The 16,900-nt window shown below is 51.5% G+C and overlaps 1 protein-coding gene across 4 annotated transcripts; it reads left to right on the top strand.

Annotated features, from left to right (window-relative positions):
- The first annotated feature begins 504 nt into the window (after positions 1-504).
- ANKRD35 (ankyrin repeat domain 35) lies at positions 505-15,583 on the top strand. Of its 4 annotated transcripts, none has more exons than XR_012501261.1 (15): positions 505-662; positions 5,792-5,912; positions 6,221-6,410; positions 6,694-6,782; positions 7,142-7,206; positions 8,017-8,074; positions 8,270-8,340; positions 8,599-8,705; positions 9,332-9,516; positions 10,137-10,174; positions 10,340-12,325; positions 13,803-13,944; positions 14,198-14,263; positions 14,766-14,855; positions 15,384-15,583. XR_012501261.1 is itself a non-coding variant. In XM_045505234.2 (15 exons), exons 1-14 carry the CDS (start codon positions 624-626, stop codon positions 14,826-14,828), a joined length of 3,051 nt encoding a protein of 1,016 aa, XP_045361190.2. In that variant the 5' UTR covers positions 505-623; the 3' UTR covers positions 14,829-14,855; positions 15,384-15,583. The 4 variants fall into 4 exon arrangements, 3 of the variants coding, with proteins under 3 accessions (XP_045361190.2, XP_045361189.2, XP_010966529.2); XM_045505234.2 differs by having other exon boundaries at positions 6,338-6,410; positions 13,855-13,944; XM_045505233.2 differs by having other exon boundaries at positions 13,855-13,944.
- Positions 15,584-16,900: the final 1,317 nt, after the last annotated feature.

The following is a 16,900-nucleotide window of genomic DNA, read 5'->3' as shown; positions in this document are numbered from 1 at the left end:
GTTCAAATCCGATTTTGTGCCTATGTTTTTGGCCGCGGAATAGGGGCAGGAAGTAGAGGTTGGAAAAAGTCTCTGGATATAATCAAAACATCGTCACCAGTAGTTAAAAGCGACAGTTGGTAAGACTGGAGCACACCGGGAGAATCCAAGGCCTACTTGCCTCCCGCGGCGGCGCTCGGGGGCGGGGTTGAGGCGGGGTTTAGGGCGGAGCAGCAGCCTGGAACAGCAGCCTGGAACAGCGGGGAGAGGCGGGGCTGGGGGTGTGTTTTAGCCGGAGCCCGTAGGTTCCCTTTTGCTATAGGGCAGGTCGGAGCTGGGGGCGGGCTCGGTTTGGGAAAGCGAGGCTGAAGCCAAGACTACGTCGTAACCGAAGACTGCAGGCTTTTTGCCTCCGCAACAGCGGAGTGGGGCGGGATCAGGGGCGGAGTTTGAAGCCCAGCCCTCGGGTTCTTGTCTCTGATTGAACGAAGTGGTCTGGGGCGGGTCCTGGGGTGGGTCCTGGGGCGGGCCCCGCTCTGCTTTTGACAGCTCCTGTGCACAGCCGCAGCTGAGTCCGGTGGGTTCGGGAACCTGTGGCCCCTCTCTCCTCGCGTCCCCGTCCCCCCGTCGCCTTGGCCCCGGCCATGAAGCGCATCTTCTCCTGCTCCAGTTCACAGGTGGCGGTAGGTGCTAAAATGTCTGGCAGACTGAGCATGGGGTTGGGGTCCAAGCCCTATGGTGACAGAAGTCCTGAGTCCCATCTCCATGCCTTTTCTCTTCACCGGTTTTTCTAGCTCTTCCGCTCCCGCAGTGCAGCCCGCCAGCCCTGCCTTCCTTAAGACCCTGTCCCCCAACCTCTGACTTGCCTTCCCAACCTCTGTCCTCTCCAAGGTCCTTTCCCTTAGTGCTTTCTGGTCTTCCTATCATCTACACCCCCAACTTCTGATATGTGTCCTACATCCCCTGCCCCCTCCTAAGGCTCTGTTTTCTACTTCTGCTCTGTTTCCCAGTACTGAACTAAAGTATCTGTCCTATTCCCCAGCCCCGGCTCATCCCCAAGCTCTTTTCTGTCTTCCAAGTGCCCCATGGCCCCATTTTCCAGCCCTGCCCTGTCCTCACAACTCAACCCTCCCATATGGCCCTACCTTTGCTGTTTCCTCTCAGCCTAATAAGTACTCCCAGCCCTGTGCCCTCCTCTAGCCCTTCTTCATAGAGTCTTCTCTGTCCTTGCCCCCACCTCACCCATGGCACTTCCACTCCCATTCTCCCATCACCACCGCTGGCTCTCAGGCATCACTCCAAACCTCTTTCCAGTTGGTGTTCCCACTGCGGCAGCCTTCCTGTTCTCCCCTTCAAAATCTGCCCCTCTCTGTCCAGTAGTTGTTCAATTCCACTTTCCCCCCTTTTGTCCCGATCTCCTCCTGCCTGCTCTCTGTGAGTTAATCTTGCAGTCTGGCCTGGCCAGCCTGACAGGCAGTGTCAGAGGAGGCACATTTGCCTGGCTGCTCCCCAAGGAATGGGTAAATTGTCTGCAGAATCCACCCTGGCCAGTTCACTGCAGTTCTGGTCATCAGACTGGTTCTTGGGCCAGTCAAGGCCTTTTGCCTGCTTCTCTCCAGAATCTTCCTTCATTCTAAACCCTCACCCAGCTGTTTAGGGCTTGGACTCTCTGCTCCCTTGGACTGAGCTGGGGAACGGTGACAGTGAGAGGAGGAGAGGATAAAGTGGATTCACTCTGAGAGTTCCCAGTAGCAGCCACTCTCCTTCCACTGTTCTCTCAGAACAAAACACAGGGAAGAAGCTACAGAAGGTAGTGGCTAAGGGAGGCTACCTCTTCTCCTTCTGTGAAGGTCTTTTACAGAGAGACCCCTTATCTGGGGATGAAATTTCCTGTGCAGACTGGGATTATGGCTCATTTAGAAGTGAAGTAGCTGACTACCTATAGTGATATTGCTTAACCCGACTTGACTCGTGGTTTCTCTCATCAAGCAAACATGAGAAATGCTCAGCTTACTCTGCATGGGTGGGCCGTGGAAGCCTGGAAGTGAGCTATGAGGCAAGAGTAGGAACTCTGTTGAGGCCTGTTCTCGGCCTACTTACATTTGCTTCCTCACTTAGTTTCCACACATTAATCAACCAATCAAAAGCCATTTACTGAATGACTGACTGCTCTAGGTACCAGAAACTGAGGCTGCCCATCTCTGCTTACCTCATAATGATTTTCTTACTCACATGGACTCTTCCTCGGTTACTAAAAGTCCTCCACAGTGCCCTCCCCTTCAGGTCTGTGGAGTCTACCTGCTCTTTAGGGACAGGGAAACTATTTTGTACTTCCTGTGGCTCCAGCTGTCGGTCAGTGGCTCCTTTCTGGGATGCTGGGCGAACTACGGGCTGAATGTTGGAGTTTGAAAATTGCTCGAGGGCACAATCACCAAGTTGATTTGTCCTTCACTGCGGCTCTACAGAGGTTTGACCATGCAGAATTTCTACCCATTTTAAACTCTTCTTAGTATAACGAGATTATAGGTAGTAAATTGGGTGGAGTCAGGACTTCCTAGCTGGGAAAAAAAAAACCTGTTTCCTCAGTCAGGGTAGGGATCCAACAAGCTTGACGATGGACCAGTTTCAGCTACGAATTGTTTCCTCATGAAACGTCCCCACACGTCTCATGATAAATTCCTCCACTCCCTGGGTGGCAAACCACTCTGGACCAGTTTGTCAGAGAAATAGTGTGACAGCCTTCCTGACCACTCCCAAAGCCTAGCTTCCCAGTCGTAGCAGAAGATCACCTCTTTCTATCCCCTCTCCCATCCCTGGGTCCAGATCACACCCTCAGATTTCGATAAGGACTGAAAGATCAGTGATCAGTTAAATATTAATCTAAATTTTCCAGAATATAGGAATTTCAACAAACAAACAAATAAAAGCCAACTCCTATAATCTCATTTCGTTTTATTCAAGTAGAGGATGACCTTAAAGGTGTCTTGCATATTAGCTTACTGTGCCTATGTAGGAAGTAAACCAGAAAACAGCTTTAAACCACTGGCACTGGATCAGCTTAGAGGAATGGCTGTTGCATTTTAAAACTTGAGAGTCAGTTCCTGGTTCCTCCTGGGCAGCCTTTCTATTTCCATTCACCTGTCCTACAGCGGTAGCTGCTCTTTCTCTCTCTCCTGTTGGCATGTTCCATCTTGATGGGGTTCCCATAGGAACACAGCCAGAGATAAGGAGAGGCTGCAATTACTTCTACAAAGAGCCCCCAATCTTGGCTACAGAAATGCAAAGCTTATCCTTGCTTCTGAGTCTGCTGATTAATTTGGTGATTGTGCCCTTGAGGCTGTGATGGTAACCCACTGCCTCTTTTCTAAGGCGCTGGGGTGAGCAATAGACTGGATCTTGGAGTATGGGAGAATACTTCTGTTCTTCTTTACCTTAGCTCTGCAGAAGTTTGTCCATGAAGAATTTCCACCTATTCTAAATTCTTCTTGGTATAACAAGATTATAGGAAGTGAACTGGCTGGATTTCTAACTATTGAGCAGGAAAGAGAAGTACCCACATTGCTAGGAAACACCATTACCATCTATACAGCTTGGCTGGCTGATATGAGCAAGATCTCCTTCCTCCCACTCCTCTGGATGGAGAATTCTGAGCCCAAGAATATCCAAAATGTGCCCGGCAAGGCTAGGAAGCATGGGGATTGGGACTAACACTTACTGTGTACTTACTACATGACAGACAGTGCTAGGCGCTTCGTGTAGTGTTATATCATTAGGAAACAGAGGTTCAGGGAAGTTGCTACTCGCCTAAAGTCACGAGGATAGAAGGTGTTAGAATCAGGATTTTAAACAGAGAACTTCAGACGGATGGCAGTGCCCTGTGGCGGAGTGGAGTTCCAGCTTTCTGCTTTTTCTGAGGGTGGCCTGGCCCCCAGGGGACCTTGGATACTGTAATATTACGTCTCAGTCTCTTGGTATGTGGAGGAGGCATTTTGCTTATTTTGTCCTTTGAGAATTAACCTGTTTGGAGACTCTTCTCCTTGCAGGGAGTAGTGTCTGAAGGTGGGTGGCTTCGCCCTGGAGGTGGTCATGGACTGTTCCTTTGAAAACAAGTGAACCTTCTTCCACAACTCTTTGGCAGTGTGGTCCAGCGGCAAGAACTAGGACTGGCATCGGCTGGCCGGGGCTCTAATCTCAATTTCACCACTATTTTGTGGTGTGGCCCTGGACAGTTATCTAACCTCGGTGTGCTTCCGTTTCTTTTCTGTCAACTAGATAAGATCCTGTCAGCCCTCGCTACCTTGCAGGGACGCCGAGACGCTAACTGAAATAGCACTTGAAAGGGCTCTGAGGAGTTCCAAGCGCTGTGCAGGGCATCGCCTCAGAATCCATCTGCCCTAGCTAATTTTATGACTTGGGCATTTAACATCTTTCCTGTTCTTGATGACTGTGTAAACAGTGTTTGAAAATGAGTTATTTGGCCTCATCCGTAGACTCTGTTCTTCCCCACCTCCTCCCATAGCCTCTTTCTTGTCGGGATTACACCTCATAAAGTCCAGTGTGCCCCCAGCAATCCCCCACCGCTTCCTGTTTTTTTAATAAGAATGCCATGCCCTTGTATCGCTCTTTACAGTTTACAGAAATATTTTATATGCATGAGCTCATTTACTACAACACGATGAGGTAGTTACTACTTTTCACACTTTACAGGTGGGGACACAGGTTGGAGGTGTTCCATGGCTTACCTAGGTCACGTAGCTGAGCAAGTAGCTGAACCCCAGACTCAGGCCTGCTGACAGACATTCATCTAGGGCCCTTTTCACCAGTCCTCAAATTTTTGCATCCCTTCTTCCTTTCCTTTCCCCTCCGTGGGTCAAACCAGGCTTTTCTGTGCTTTCAGCCCTGGGTGTTTTTAAGCGGTTCTCTCACGTCCCGTAATACATGTCTCATGTCAGTTATTGTAATTACCCCGCCGCCTGCAAAAGTCAAGCTGGAAGGGCGGGACAATGCGTGCCCAGGTGCGGCTGTTGTCTGGGCAGCTGTTCCCCGCCAGGAAAATGACGAGGGAGGGGAGGGGTGGGAGGGGAGCTGCTGCTTGCTGCCCCCTCGGGCCTAGCTGGAGACTGGCCTTCTCCTTTGGTTGTTGTTGCCATGGAAGGGGAAGAATGACTGACTAGCCAAAGGGCATAGGTATGAGGATGGAAAACAGAAACTCTGCGTCTCCTCCCACTTTTGGGCCCCAAAGCCAATGGGTAGAGATGGTATGGCTGGTATTTGGACTCCTAGCTGTGACCTGAAGCCAGGCGCCTTGATTTCTCGAATATATGAGAACAACAACAGCAACAAAAACCCAGAGCAGCCTGGGGAGTAGAGAGGCAATGTAAACCCAGCCCAGAATGGTCAGCTGGGTTCCATTTGCTCCAGTAAGACCTAAGAACAACAGGGAAAGGAGTCCTGGCTAGGGTTGCTCGGGGTTGTGCGCCTACCAACAATAATCTCAATGATAATTAAACAGACATTTGAAACACTATGGGCAGGCAGTACTCAAAAATGATTTTCAATTCAGTAGTCCAAGCACTTTTTGGTTCAGGGCTGGCAATCACCGGCCATAGTCCTCAGTGGCATATGAGTTGGTGACTATTTAACTGGCCCACCTAAGAAGGACTAACTGATCTAGAAAGAGTGACTCGTGGAACATTGAAAGGCTCTCAGGGATGTCCCTTTTCCCTTGCCTGGCATCCTAACCATCTCTTTCTTTGCTTTCTCCACTCCTTTCTCACCACCTATATTTACACAATTTGTGGTTCTGGATCAGGTGGAGAGATGGAACCGCCGTGATCAGAAGCTGCTGGAGGCAGTGCAGCGGGGGGACGTGCGACGCGTGGCTGCCCTGGCCTCCAGGAAATCTGCCCGACCCACCAAGCTGGACTCGAACGGTCAGTCCCCGTAAGTAAGTCCTCTTGACCCCATCCTTGGCATGTGGTTCCCTTTGAAAACCCCAAGCCCCAATAGGATGTAAGACCAGGGAATACCTTCAACTTCAGAGCCCTTTTTGTCTTAATTACAAGCATACCCGCATGTCTCTGCATACCACGTGTTGCACAGAGTGGGGTAGAAGGCACTGTCCCTGAGCTCATACACCTCACAGCCCACATCGACAAAACTGACCAAAAAGGCCAGAAAGACCATGAAACAAACAGAAAAGTGAAACAACACTAAATAGAGTATTTTTCCGTTGCACAAGGAGGAAGGGGTGTATGCGTGAGAAATTGGGAGTGCACAGCAGCCATGAGACATGTGGCTGGAAGGGGTGCTCAGACAAGAGGGGTGTCATCCCTTGTCTCTGCCCTCAAATGTCCAGCCCTCTGCTCTGCTCTGGCCGACTCTTCCTGCGACACTTCCAGTTTGCTAAGTTTCCTGTCCTCAGAGCAACGGTATTTATGTGTTCCCTGGGTACCCCTGCGATACTCTGAGATTGCTTGAGACCCATAGCTATAAGAATTTCTATCTTTGCTTCCAGCTTCCCCTGACGTTCTGACAGTAGGCCACGTATATAGGCATCTCTTTCTCAGAAAGTCAGGCTAGGGGAGTGTCCCTCTCTGCTTTTGGGGTTGGCTTTGGGGTGAGGGAGCATGGCAGGCAGTGCTTATTAAGATTCTCCCATTCCTCGACCCCCGGGCCCTTCATCCTTCTGCCTCTTGGCTTTGATTCTGGCAGGTTTCACCTGGCAGCCTCCAAAGGTCTGACAGAATGTCTGACTATACTGCTTGCAAACGGGGCTGACATCAACAGCAAGAATGAGGATGGTGAGTGAGGCTAAGACCTGGGTCAGCGGCTTGCTTTTCGCTTTATAGCAGCAGGGGGGCCAGTGCTGGGCCCTGCTGGAGGTTCCAACTGTAGCACCCCCGCCTTCTTTCCTCATAAGTTCCGGCCAGCATCCTTCCAGGGGTTTCCCTCCCTGCAAGCTGGGCATACCTCACCCCAACTCCCACCTCCACCGCAGGTACCAGGCACTCGGGGAACAGGAATTTCTGGCCCCAGCTGGCTGAGAGCTTCTCTCTCTAATCTCCCGCCTATTATCTGTGTGTCTCTTGCCTTCCCTCCCTGTGAGTCATCCGCATGCATGGGGCCACCCACCCTCCCTCTCCACTTCTTTCTCTTTCAGGAAGCACCGCCCTGCACTTGGCCACCATTTCCTGCCAGCCACAGTGTGTCAAGGTCCTGCTGCAGGTAAGAGCAACCCTCGATACTACTCCTGGGAAAGGAAGGAGTGGATCAGAGACTCCTAACGTTGTCTGGTACTCACCAGCCATATTTGGCCAAATGTTGCCCTCTTGTCCTCATAAGAGAGCTGGTAACCACTTATACATTAATTCGCAAACATTTACTTAACACCTACCGTATGCAGGGACCCTGCTTAATGCTGCCCCTGGGGGCACATCATAAAGCGGAGTTGCCAGGGACGGACTGCCAGTCAGTCAACATGCGTGCACTGCGCCCGGCCTTTGGCAGAGACTAACTGCTGTGACGATGGGCAGGTGGAAGGGTGACAGAGGTGTTCACGCTAAACCCAAAGCCTACTGTCTGTTTATGAGGAGTTTGTCGTCTAGGAGTACAGAGAGAAACATACGTGTGAAATGACACGTGGACAGTTCATACATTAGTCCCCAAAAGTTCAAAAGGCACAGTGCGATAGGCCATTGTGCAAATGGCCGCTCTGCTTCTGTTCTTCCTGGCCCTGTCCAAGTTTCCCAGTTATGATCCTAAAGTACCAAACATAGACACAGGTGTCATTTTCCCTAACATGTTTATTCACCAGTAATCTGATTTTTCTTAGGCCCTAGGTTTACGAACCAGGGCTACAATTCAAGGCTGCCTATCCCCTGCCAGGACTGGACTGGGCTTGCCTAGTCGTCCGCCAAAGCCGTGGTCCTCCTGTCCCTCCCCATAGTACCATGAAAGTCAGTGACCCCACAGCGGGTATGGGATGAGGGTGTTAACACCATGCTCCAGGCTGCTTCCCTTTGTGGCTGTTTGCAGCATGGTGCCAACGAAGACGCAGTCGATGCGGATAATCGTAGTCCATTGCACTGGGCAGGTAGGTGTGTGCTGAGGGACTGGTGGGAAACAGGGCTGCAGGGGGCAGACAGCGAGAAGGGAGGGGAGGATCACATCTGGTGGGAAGGGCAGGTCAGGGCTGACTGCTGAGATGCTCGGAGGGGATGCTGCATCGTGGTCTGACTGGGTGTCTTCCCGCTTCCCCTTAACCTGATCACCCCTCCGCCCTCCGCAGCCTCCTCTGGCTGTGCCTCAAGTGTGCTCCTCCTGTGTGACCACGAGGCCTTCCTGGATGTCCTGGATAATGTGAGTGTCAGCCGGGCAGCTGGGCAGGGCCCTACCCGGGGAGGCTGCAGCTCTCTCTGAACTTAATCAGCCAAGTTCCATGACCAGGGGTTGTGCAGTACCACCTCCTCTTCCTCAGAGCTCCTAACCCTCTAAGAAGGAGTACTGAGCCCCCTGGAGCTTTTTTCTGGAGCGGTGCGGGGAGGAGGGGGCTGGTAGGAGTGTGTCAAAGCCCTGACTCCCCTGGCTCCTCATGAACCCTTCCCACAATCTGTGCAGGATGGACGCACACCCCTGATGATTGCATCCCTGGGTGGTCACGCAGCTATCTGCTCACAGCTACTGCAGAGAGGCGCCCGGGTTAATGTCACTGACAAGAATGACAAGTGAGCCTTCTCCATCTTTCCACCCCAAATCTAGACCCTGACCAATCTAGAAAGGAGCCACTGGGCAAAGTGTGTATGCGTGTGTGTGTGTGTATGTGTGTTGGGGAAGAAAGCAGGTTAGTCCCTGTTTTCTTGGGAAGCTCCCTCCTTCCCAGCAGTGGTTCAGAAGAGCTCTGCCGCTGCCTCCCTATTTTCCTCCCGGGAAGTTGAGAACGTTATCCTCATACGTCCCTACTCTGCTGTTGCCACCACCATCTTCCCAGCACAGAAGACTCTGCCAGTAGAATCAGTTCCTCTGGATCCACTAGTTTAATTTACTGGTTTCCAAACTATCTTCTAAACAGTGGAATCCTTTTTTCCCAATAAAGAATTTATGCAGAACCTCAGTATATAAAGCAGATGAAAATGGAGCCCTTCCAATTGGGCCTCTGCTTTCTGATGCTGCAGCTGCAAGGAGTAACATTTGAAAAGTTCTGGTCTAGTCTAGTGCTTTGTCACTGGCCGGCATTGGTCTGCAGCTCCCCTGAGCACACTGTGTGAGAGATGACCTTGTGAGTGACTTTCTGAAACCAGGACTCCTGGATTCCATGGGAGAAGCCTATGCTCAGATTTGTCCCAACCCACAGATCGGCTCTGATTCTGGCCTGTGAAAAGGGCAGTGCCGAAGTGGCTGAGCTGCTTCTGAGCCATGGAGCAGATGTGGGGGCTGTGGACAGCATGGGCCACGATGCTTTGCAGTACGCTCTGCGCACGCAGGACGGGACGCTGTGGAGGCTGCTGCAGCAGGCCCTGAGCCGGCAGGGGCGTGGAGGTAAAGCGGATACCCTTTTGTAACTTCAAGATGCTCCACGATCGACTTAGAATCAAAGAAACTTCTTAAAACACCGTTTGTTCCCATGGAAATAATCCACGTGACAAATATTGGTCACTTTAGTTGAGTGTTTTCTTATTTATTGCTGCTGCTGGGAGATGACTCCAAATTCCCCAAATTCTTTACTGCAGCCTTGTCTCTCCCTGAAGGCATCTCTGACCAGTGCTGTCGCTGGCATCTGTGAGTTGTAGTTGTACATGTGTGGCTCGATGGTCAGTCTCTCTCTCCCCTACTAGACCGTAACCCCCTCAGATGACAGGCCATCTCTGTTTTGCTCACCACTGAGGTCCTGGTGCCTATAACGGTACCAGGCACAGTGTCCAATGAATAAGTGAGTGAAAAAAATGAATGAGCTGGCATATCTGAGACAGGGAACCGAGGTTGCCAGATAGTTAGGGACCCATCGGATAGGGGTGGCTTCTGGCACCAGAAAGACATGTGTGGTAAGGTCATCAGCGCTGAGGGCCCACTCCTCTCAGAAAAGGGCTGAAGACAGAGTGTGGGCTAGAAGCACAGGGACCCCATCTCTTCTCTCATTTCCCCCATGTCTTTTCATATAGGTCACCAGCTAGTTCAACACCCAGATCCTGCATCCCAGGTAAGACCCTAAGTGCCTGCCCCTTTTGCTCCTGATCCACCCCAGGCTTTCCCACTGGGATTTCTCCCAGGCAGTGATCACTGGGGCATCGAGACAGTCTAAGGGAAGAAAGGCCCTCCTGGGTCAGCTGCCTGGATTTACTTCACTCTTCCTTTTTCTTCATAGGCCTCTCCAGCTGAGCCTCAGGTGGGTTCTCCACCTAAGAGCCCATGGAGAGCAGAGCCTGAGGAGGAGCCGGAGGAAGAGGAGGAGGAAGACCCATGCTCAGAAGAGTGGAAATGGAAGTATGAAGAGGAGCAGAGGAAAGTTTCTCAGTTGGAGCAGGAGCTGGTGCGGAAGACAGAAGAGTGTAAGGCTCAAGCCACAGCTTACCTGGACCTGAAGAACCAGATTCACGAGCAGGTGCAGGAGCTGGGGCTCCTCCTCTCCCAAGAGCCCGCAGGTCCAGAAGGCCAGAGCTCTAGTCTCCAGCCTGGAGGAGACGGCATGGAGCAGGGCTGTCCTCTGGGCCTGCTGGCTAAGCGCGTACGAGAGCTGAAGCAGCTGCAGGCAGCAGGTGCAGCAAACCCAGTATTCGCTTCCAACAAGGCTGAGGATTCGGCCCCAGGGGAGATCCAGTATGAAGCTCATGGACGGTCCCAACCAGAAGAACAGGGGCCACCCCAGAGCCCAAAGTCTGAGACCATGGGGAAAGCCACTGGACAGCAACTGACCACTAGTAGTGGGCAGGCCCTCGGCCCCGATCATACACACCAGTTGTGTGCCGGCCAGAAAGAGAGGCGCCAGGCCCCAGGGGCAGAACCAACAGGCACAGTGGCCATGAACCAACTCCTGTTACAACTGAGGGAGGATCTGGCTGCGGTGTGGCGAGAAAAGGATGCTGCCTGGGGAGCTTTGTCAAGACCAGTCCTGGAGGGAGCTCTGGGGACGCCCCGGGCTGAGGCAGCAGCAGCTGCCTGGGAGAAGATGGAGGCCAGGTTGGAGCGGGTGCTGGTGAGGCTGGATCGAGCAAAGGCAGGACTGCAACTAAAACCTGAGGCCCCCGCCCAGGAGCCCAGAGAGGGAGCCCCAAAGGTAGGCCCAGAGGCCATCACCAAAGAGGATGAAGGGAGAGAAAAAAGGGCTCCTGGGGTCCGGGGAGAGCCTCTAGGGGCCCCTGGAAGGGAACAGATGGCAGGAGGAGGCCTGGCAGAGGGGCAGCTGGAGAAGGAGGTGTCAGCACTGAGACTGAGCAACAGTAACTTGCTGGAGGAGTTGGGGGAACTGGGGCGGGAGCGGCAGCGGTTGCAGGGGGAGCTGCAGTCCCTGAGCCAGCGACTCCAGCGGGAGTTTGTGCCCAAGCCAGAGGCGCAGGTCCAGCTACAGCAGTTGCGGCGGAGCGTGGGGCTGCTGACAGATGAACTGGCCATGGAGAAGCAGGCCACCGAGAAGCTGCGGAAGCGCCTGGCCTCCCAGAGCAGTGGCCTCCAAGGGCTGTGGGACCGCCTGCCCCCAGACCTGGTGGGCAAGGCGAGTGCCCGGAGCACAGTGGCCGAGCCCCTGGAGGAGCTGCAGGCCTGCATCAGCGCCCTGGTGGACAGGCATCGCGAGGCCCAGCAGGCGCTGGCTCGGCTGGAAGAGGAAAACCAGCGGCTTCGAAGTTCCCCTGCCCCACGTGGGGAGCAGGGGGCCTCCTGCAAGGTCTCAGCACCCCCCCAAGTGGCCGCTCTGGAGCAAGACCTGGGGAAGCTGGAGGAAGAGCTGCGGGCAGTCCAGGCCACGATGAGCGGGAAAAGCCAGGAGATCGGGAAGCTGAAGCAGCTGCTCTACCAAGCCACGGAGGAGGTGGCCGCGCTGAGGGCCCGGGAGGCCGCCAGTCTGCGGCAGCACGAGAGGACTCGCGGATCGCTGGTGGCCCAGGCCCAGGCGTGGGGCCAGGAGCTGAAGGCTCTGCTGGAAAAGTATAACACCGCCTGCCGAGAGACGGGCCGGCTGCGGGAGGCCGTGGCCGAGGAGCGCCGCAGGAGCGGGGACCTAGCGGCGCGCGCCGCGGAGCAGGAGCGCCAGGCCAGCGAGATGCGCGGGCGCTCGGAGCAGTTCGAGAAAACGGCGGAGCTGCTGAAAGACAAGGTGGAGCATCTGATTGGCGCTTGCCGGGACAAGGAGGCCAAGGTGAGCAGGCGAGGGAGCGTCAGGGAAGGTTTCTGTGTGTTCAGGGGTCTGCTAACCTGAATTTACCTTCGGTTCATCAGAGTAATCCCCCAAATAGAACACCAGTCATCTGCAAGGACCATGCTCTGTTCTCCTGAGTTTGGGGGGCTTGGGGTTGAGACTGGAGGTGAGGTAAGTTATAAATAGAAGAGAGAAGGGGACACTTAGGTATTAAAATTTGGGACTCAGGGTTCAGCAGCAGTGTGCTCAGGGCTACCACCGTTGGTTTATTAGGATTTTGACTTAAATAGTGTATTTAAGACATCTGATAATACAGCGAGTAGCTATGGTTTTGCTAGGGTTCTGAGGAGGTGACTCCGGGGGCTGAGAGGTTAAGAAAAGTAAACTGAGCTATAGCCCCCTTTTCCCCTCCCACTTCAGAGTAGATTCTGCACAAGATTTCCATTGACAAAGAGGGTGCCAATGCGAAGAAAAAAGCTTGAGCACTGTTGTTAGATACCTGAGTTTCCTAAGGATTGCTCTAAAATTAAATGCAAGTCTACATGTTTCTAAGAGACATGTTTTATGAATTCTAAAAAATCAGTTTACCAATGAATTTAGTAATTCTAGAACTATCTGTGAAATGAATGAATTTAGACTCATTAAAATGTGTGCACGTGACCAAAGTTAGAATGCTTAAAAATATAGGGAGTATACATTTTACATAAGATAAAGTACAGAAAAATAGAAGGGATGTTATACAGAATAGGGATCAGTGTGGCGTGAGGCTAGTTAAAGCAAGGAATGTTGTGTTGGTGTTGAAGGAGAAGGTAAAAGTAGAAAAATGGTCAAAAATAAGTAGCGCCGTCAGCTCTGAACTGAGATTATCTGCATTTGAGTTTCAGTTGCAAAACTTACTGTTTGATCTTGGGTGAGTTATCGAAGCCTCTAAGCCTCAGTTTTCTCATCATAATTTTCTCATCACCATAAAATGGGGATAATAATAGAATCATTGTGAGGATTACATTAAATGAGGTATTCTATTAAAAAATACTCAGAAGAATTTTTGGCAAATGGCTAGTACTCAATAAAAGTTAGCTATTTTCATTATTCCCACTACCACCATTCCTAATCCTGCTGGTTATCATTCACCGAATTCGTGCCTCAGCCTCACAAGCCATAAAAACTCATCTCCATTTCCCTCAGTGGTCAGTAGCCAGAAGAAGACTGGGATCCAGTTCAGAGTTAAGAGCATGGACCATGAATTCAAAGAGATCTTGCTTCAAACCTTGATTTTGTCATTTATTAGCTGTATGATTTTCACAAATTACTTAACTCAGGCTCCTTACCTACAAAATGTGACCAATACGTCCCTCTGAGAAATACTATTCTTGTTGGAACAGAAGAAGAGCCGTTTTGAGTATGAAGTGAGACAATGAGTGTAAACGTATCTGGCAGATATTGAATACCCAGTAAAATGAAACTGACTTGACTCCAGGTGGGAAATGATGGGGGCCTCGTGGGTTCCCTTTCTCTTCTTGTGGCCTCAGATCAAGGAATTGCTGAAGAAGCTGGAGCAGCTCTCAGAGGAGGTGCTAGCAGCTCGGGGAGAAAGTGCTCGCCTCACCCTACAGCTGCAGGTGTGTTTTGGCCCTCAGGGAGATGTACGCTGCTAGAGAAGGGGGTGCACAGTGGAAGTGATATGTCCATGGGAGAGATTCTGGGGATTCCAGGGGCCCGGCCAGGCAGGCAGTGGTCTAGGCTGAGTCAGGGATGGCCAGGGGAGCCTACCTGGCACAGCTGACCACCTTACCCCATTGTTCTTCGTGTTGAGGGGATCCGGGTGAGTGTGGGAGGTGGGGCACATGACCTCCCACTGATGCTCACTCCCAGGATTCCCAGAAGAACCACGAAGAGATCATCTCCACCTATAGGAATCATCTGCTGAATGCCGCTCAGGTGAGCATCGGAGGAGGCAGAGGTAGAGAGATGGGCAGGCGGCACTGCATTTGGGGTCCCTTCTCTTACCTGCACATTCCTGTCATCTCTCAGAAGGCTGGACTTTAGATATTCCAGTGCCAGGTCTCTGGATCTCAGAGGCAGATCAAGAGAGTTTGTGCATGAATGTGGGGGGGGGGAGAGGTGTTTGCCCCTCCTTTTCAATTCTCTGGTCCACTGTAAGGCTTTTTCCTGAAAAAGAGGTGGGTGGCTTGCTCCTTCATTAGGAAAAATAATAAACTACAAAGAATCAAACGCTTATTATGCACTAGGTGCTTTGTAACTCCCACAGCCATCTGGAAAAGTAGACATGGTTATCTTCCTTGTAAAGATTAGGAAACAGCCATTGAGAAGTTAAGTACCATAAGCGAGGGCACACAGTTGGTAAGTAGCATTCTACTGCACCACAGAAACTCTCCCACTTTCTGTTCTTCTCCTTTTGTTTCTTTCCTGCCACCTACAGGGCTACATGGAACAGGATGTGTACAATATCCTACTGCGAATCCTCAGCATGCAGGAGGAGTGAGGCAGCCTGTGCCCTGAAGAACATGCTGTGAGTCGTGGGTTGGGAGAAAGGGCTTGGGAGACGAAGCAGAAGGATGGATGGAAACTGGAGTCTTCTTTTGTCCCATGTGGTAGCTGACACTAGGGGGTCCTGTGGGGCATAGAGCATTCGAGGTGAGGTCAATTGAGAAACCCTGATATGGGGAATCACTGGGTGGAGTCAGGAGTCAGTGAGTAGATGGACTGAAGGGGTCTGACTTATGCGATGGAGACTGAAAAGAGGAGTTGAGTGACTCTCCTAAAGTCTGGGGTATAGACACCAGTGAAAGATGAGTGATGGTGGGACAGCGGTGCCCAGTTGATTCCCAGTGTGGTACTCTACAAATTCCAGAATCCCTCCTTCACTCCCTCACCACTCATTCAGTGTGGTCATCCTCCATTCTCCTCCCTGCTTCCATACAGTTGGCTGTCTTCTCCAGTCCAAAGAGATGAGGATCATCTTTAGCATCTTGGTGTGGGTGGAGGAGACTGAGGGTATGGAATTATGTGCATTTCACCCTTGAATTTCTTCTTTCAGGGAACAGAGCATCCTTGGTTGCCAGAGGCTCCATCAGGCTGTGGTGGGTGGTGGTTGGCCACTGAGGATAGTGTGGGTGGGGCTTCACCTGATGATTTGAACTCCAGACCTGAGAACCTGAGCCGTGGAATCAGCATGGATGAAACCTGAGGAGGTGTGGTTGGAAGGCAACGCTAAGGAAAATAAAGCAGCAGGCAGGATGGTGTTGGGTGTCTGTTTTTTTTTCTCTCTAAGAGGGAGTGGGGGAAGGAATCTTTCTCATTTCTTTTTGATCACAAGTGGCCTCATAAGTTAGCTGCTTTCAGACTTTGATTATGATCCATAGTAAGAAATACATTTTACATCCTGTGTTTACATACCTGAAATAATACTTACCCTTACTATTTCTATTCTTTTCTATATTCCATCAAAAAAATATTGGTTACAACATCTCCACTGATAGGTCAAGACTCAGTCTGAAAAACAGCAAAAATGAGGTTTGACACACTTCCTTTCTCCTTCTCAAGTGTGTCTTTACTGACTGACACAGCTCTGGTCTTTTTTCTTTACCTTTGGACTCCTGAGTCCACTATCATTTTTAATAAAGAGCAATTGAGAGACCTGGATTTTCTTCAAGATGTACAATCTAAAATATTCTCTCATATGTTAAACCATGTATCTAGATTTGAGGTACAAGGTCTCTTGTGGTCAGTGTTCTTTGTTCTAGGTGCAAAGAGGGATGAAAAGTCTTGATTCCTACCTAGAAAAGGGACAAAGGGATACTCGGAGCTGGCTTCTTCCCTCCAGTTCTGTTCTCAGGCTGAAAAAATGTATCTCCCTTGGCCACTTCCCCTGGGTCTCCTCCCCTTCCTGCCTCTCCGCCAGCGTTCCGGACTACTAGGTGAGAGTGAGGCAGCGAGCTCCTCCAAAATCTGGAATTGCCGTTTGGTGGCCCCCACACTGATCCCCCCATCCCTTCTCTCAGCCCGCCCCCTTCTGGGTTCTGCTGGGCCAACCCCGCGGATTTGGGGTTTGGCAGTACAGAAACTGATGGGCCTAGAGAAGAGTGGGAGGAGCGGTCAAGGAAGACTGGGGCCCCGGCGGGGTGGGGGTCGGGGACGGGGGCGGGGGGAGGGGCAGGGAGGGGAGCGGGGGAGGGACAGTGGCGCGGGGAGTGGGTGGAAGCTGCAGAGCCTGGCTCCAAGGTTTGGCCAGGAAGAGAGCAGCTATGTAGATGAGTTCCTACAGGAGAGTCAGCTCTGGTGTTTGTGTGAATGGGTCTGGGAGAATGCAGAGAGGACAGACTGATGGAGAAAAAGAAGGGTGCAGCTGCCAAAGGAGCATCAAAAGGTCCAAGCCATTTCTTTCTTTCTTTCTTTTTTTAATTGAAGTATAGTCAGTTTACAATGTTGTGTCAATTTCTGGTGTACAGCCTAGTGTTTCAGTCATACATATACATGCATACATACCCAAGCCATGTCTATTAAGGGGAACACAACCTCTCTTTTCCTTCCTGCTCTTAGAGTTACCAAATAATA

The sequence above is a fragment of the Camelus bactrianus genome, chromosome 21 (assembly GCF_048773025.1).
Source record: "Camelus bactrianus isolate YW-2024 breed Bactrian camel chromosome 21, ASM4877302v1, whole genome shotgun sequence".
Lineage (NCBI taxonomy): Eukaryota > Metazoa > Chordata > Mammalia > Artiodactyla > Camelidae > Camelus > Camelus bactrianus.
The sequence above is the reverse complement of the archived record's forward strand: the minus strand, read 5'-3'. Positions and strand labels throughout refer to the sequence as shown.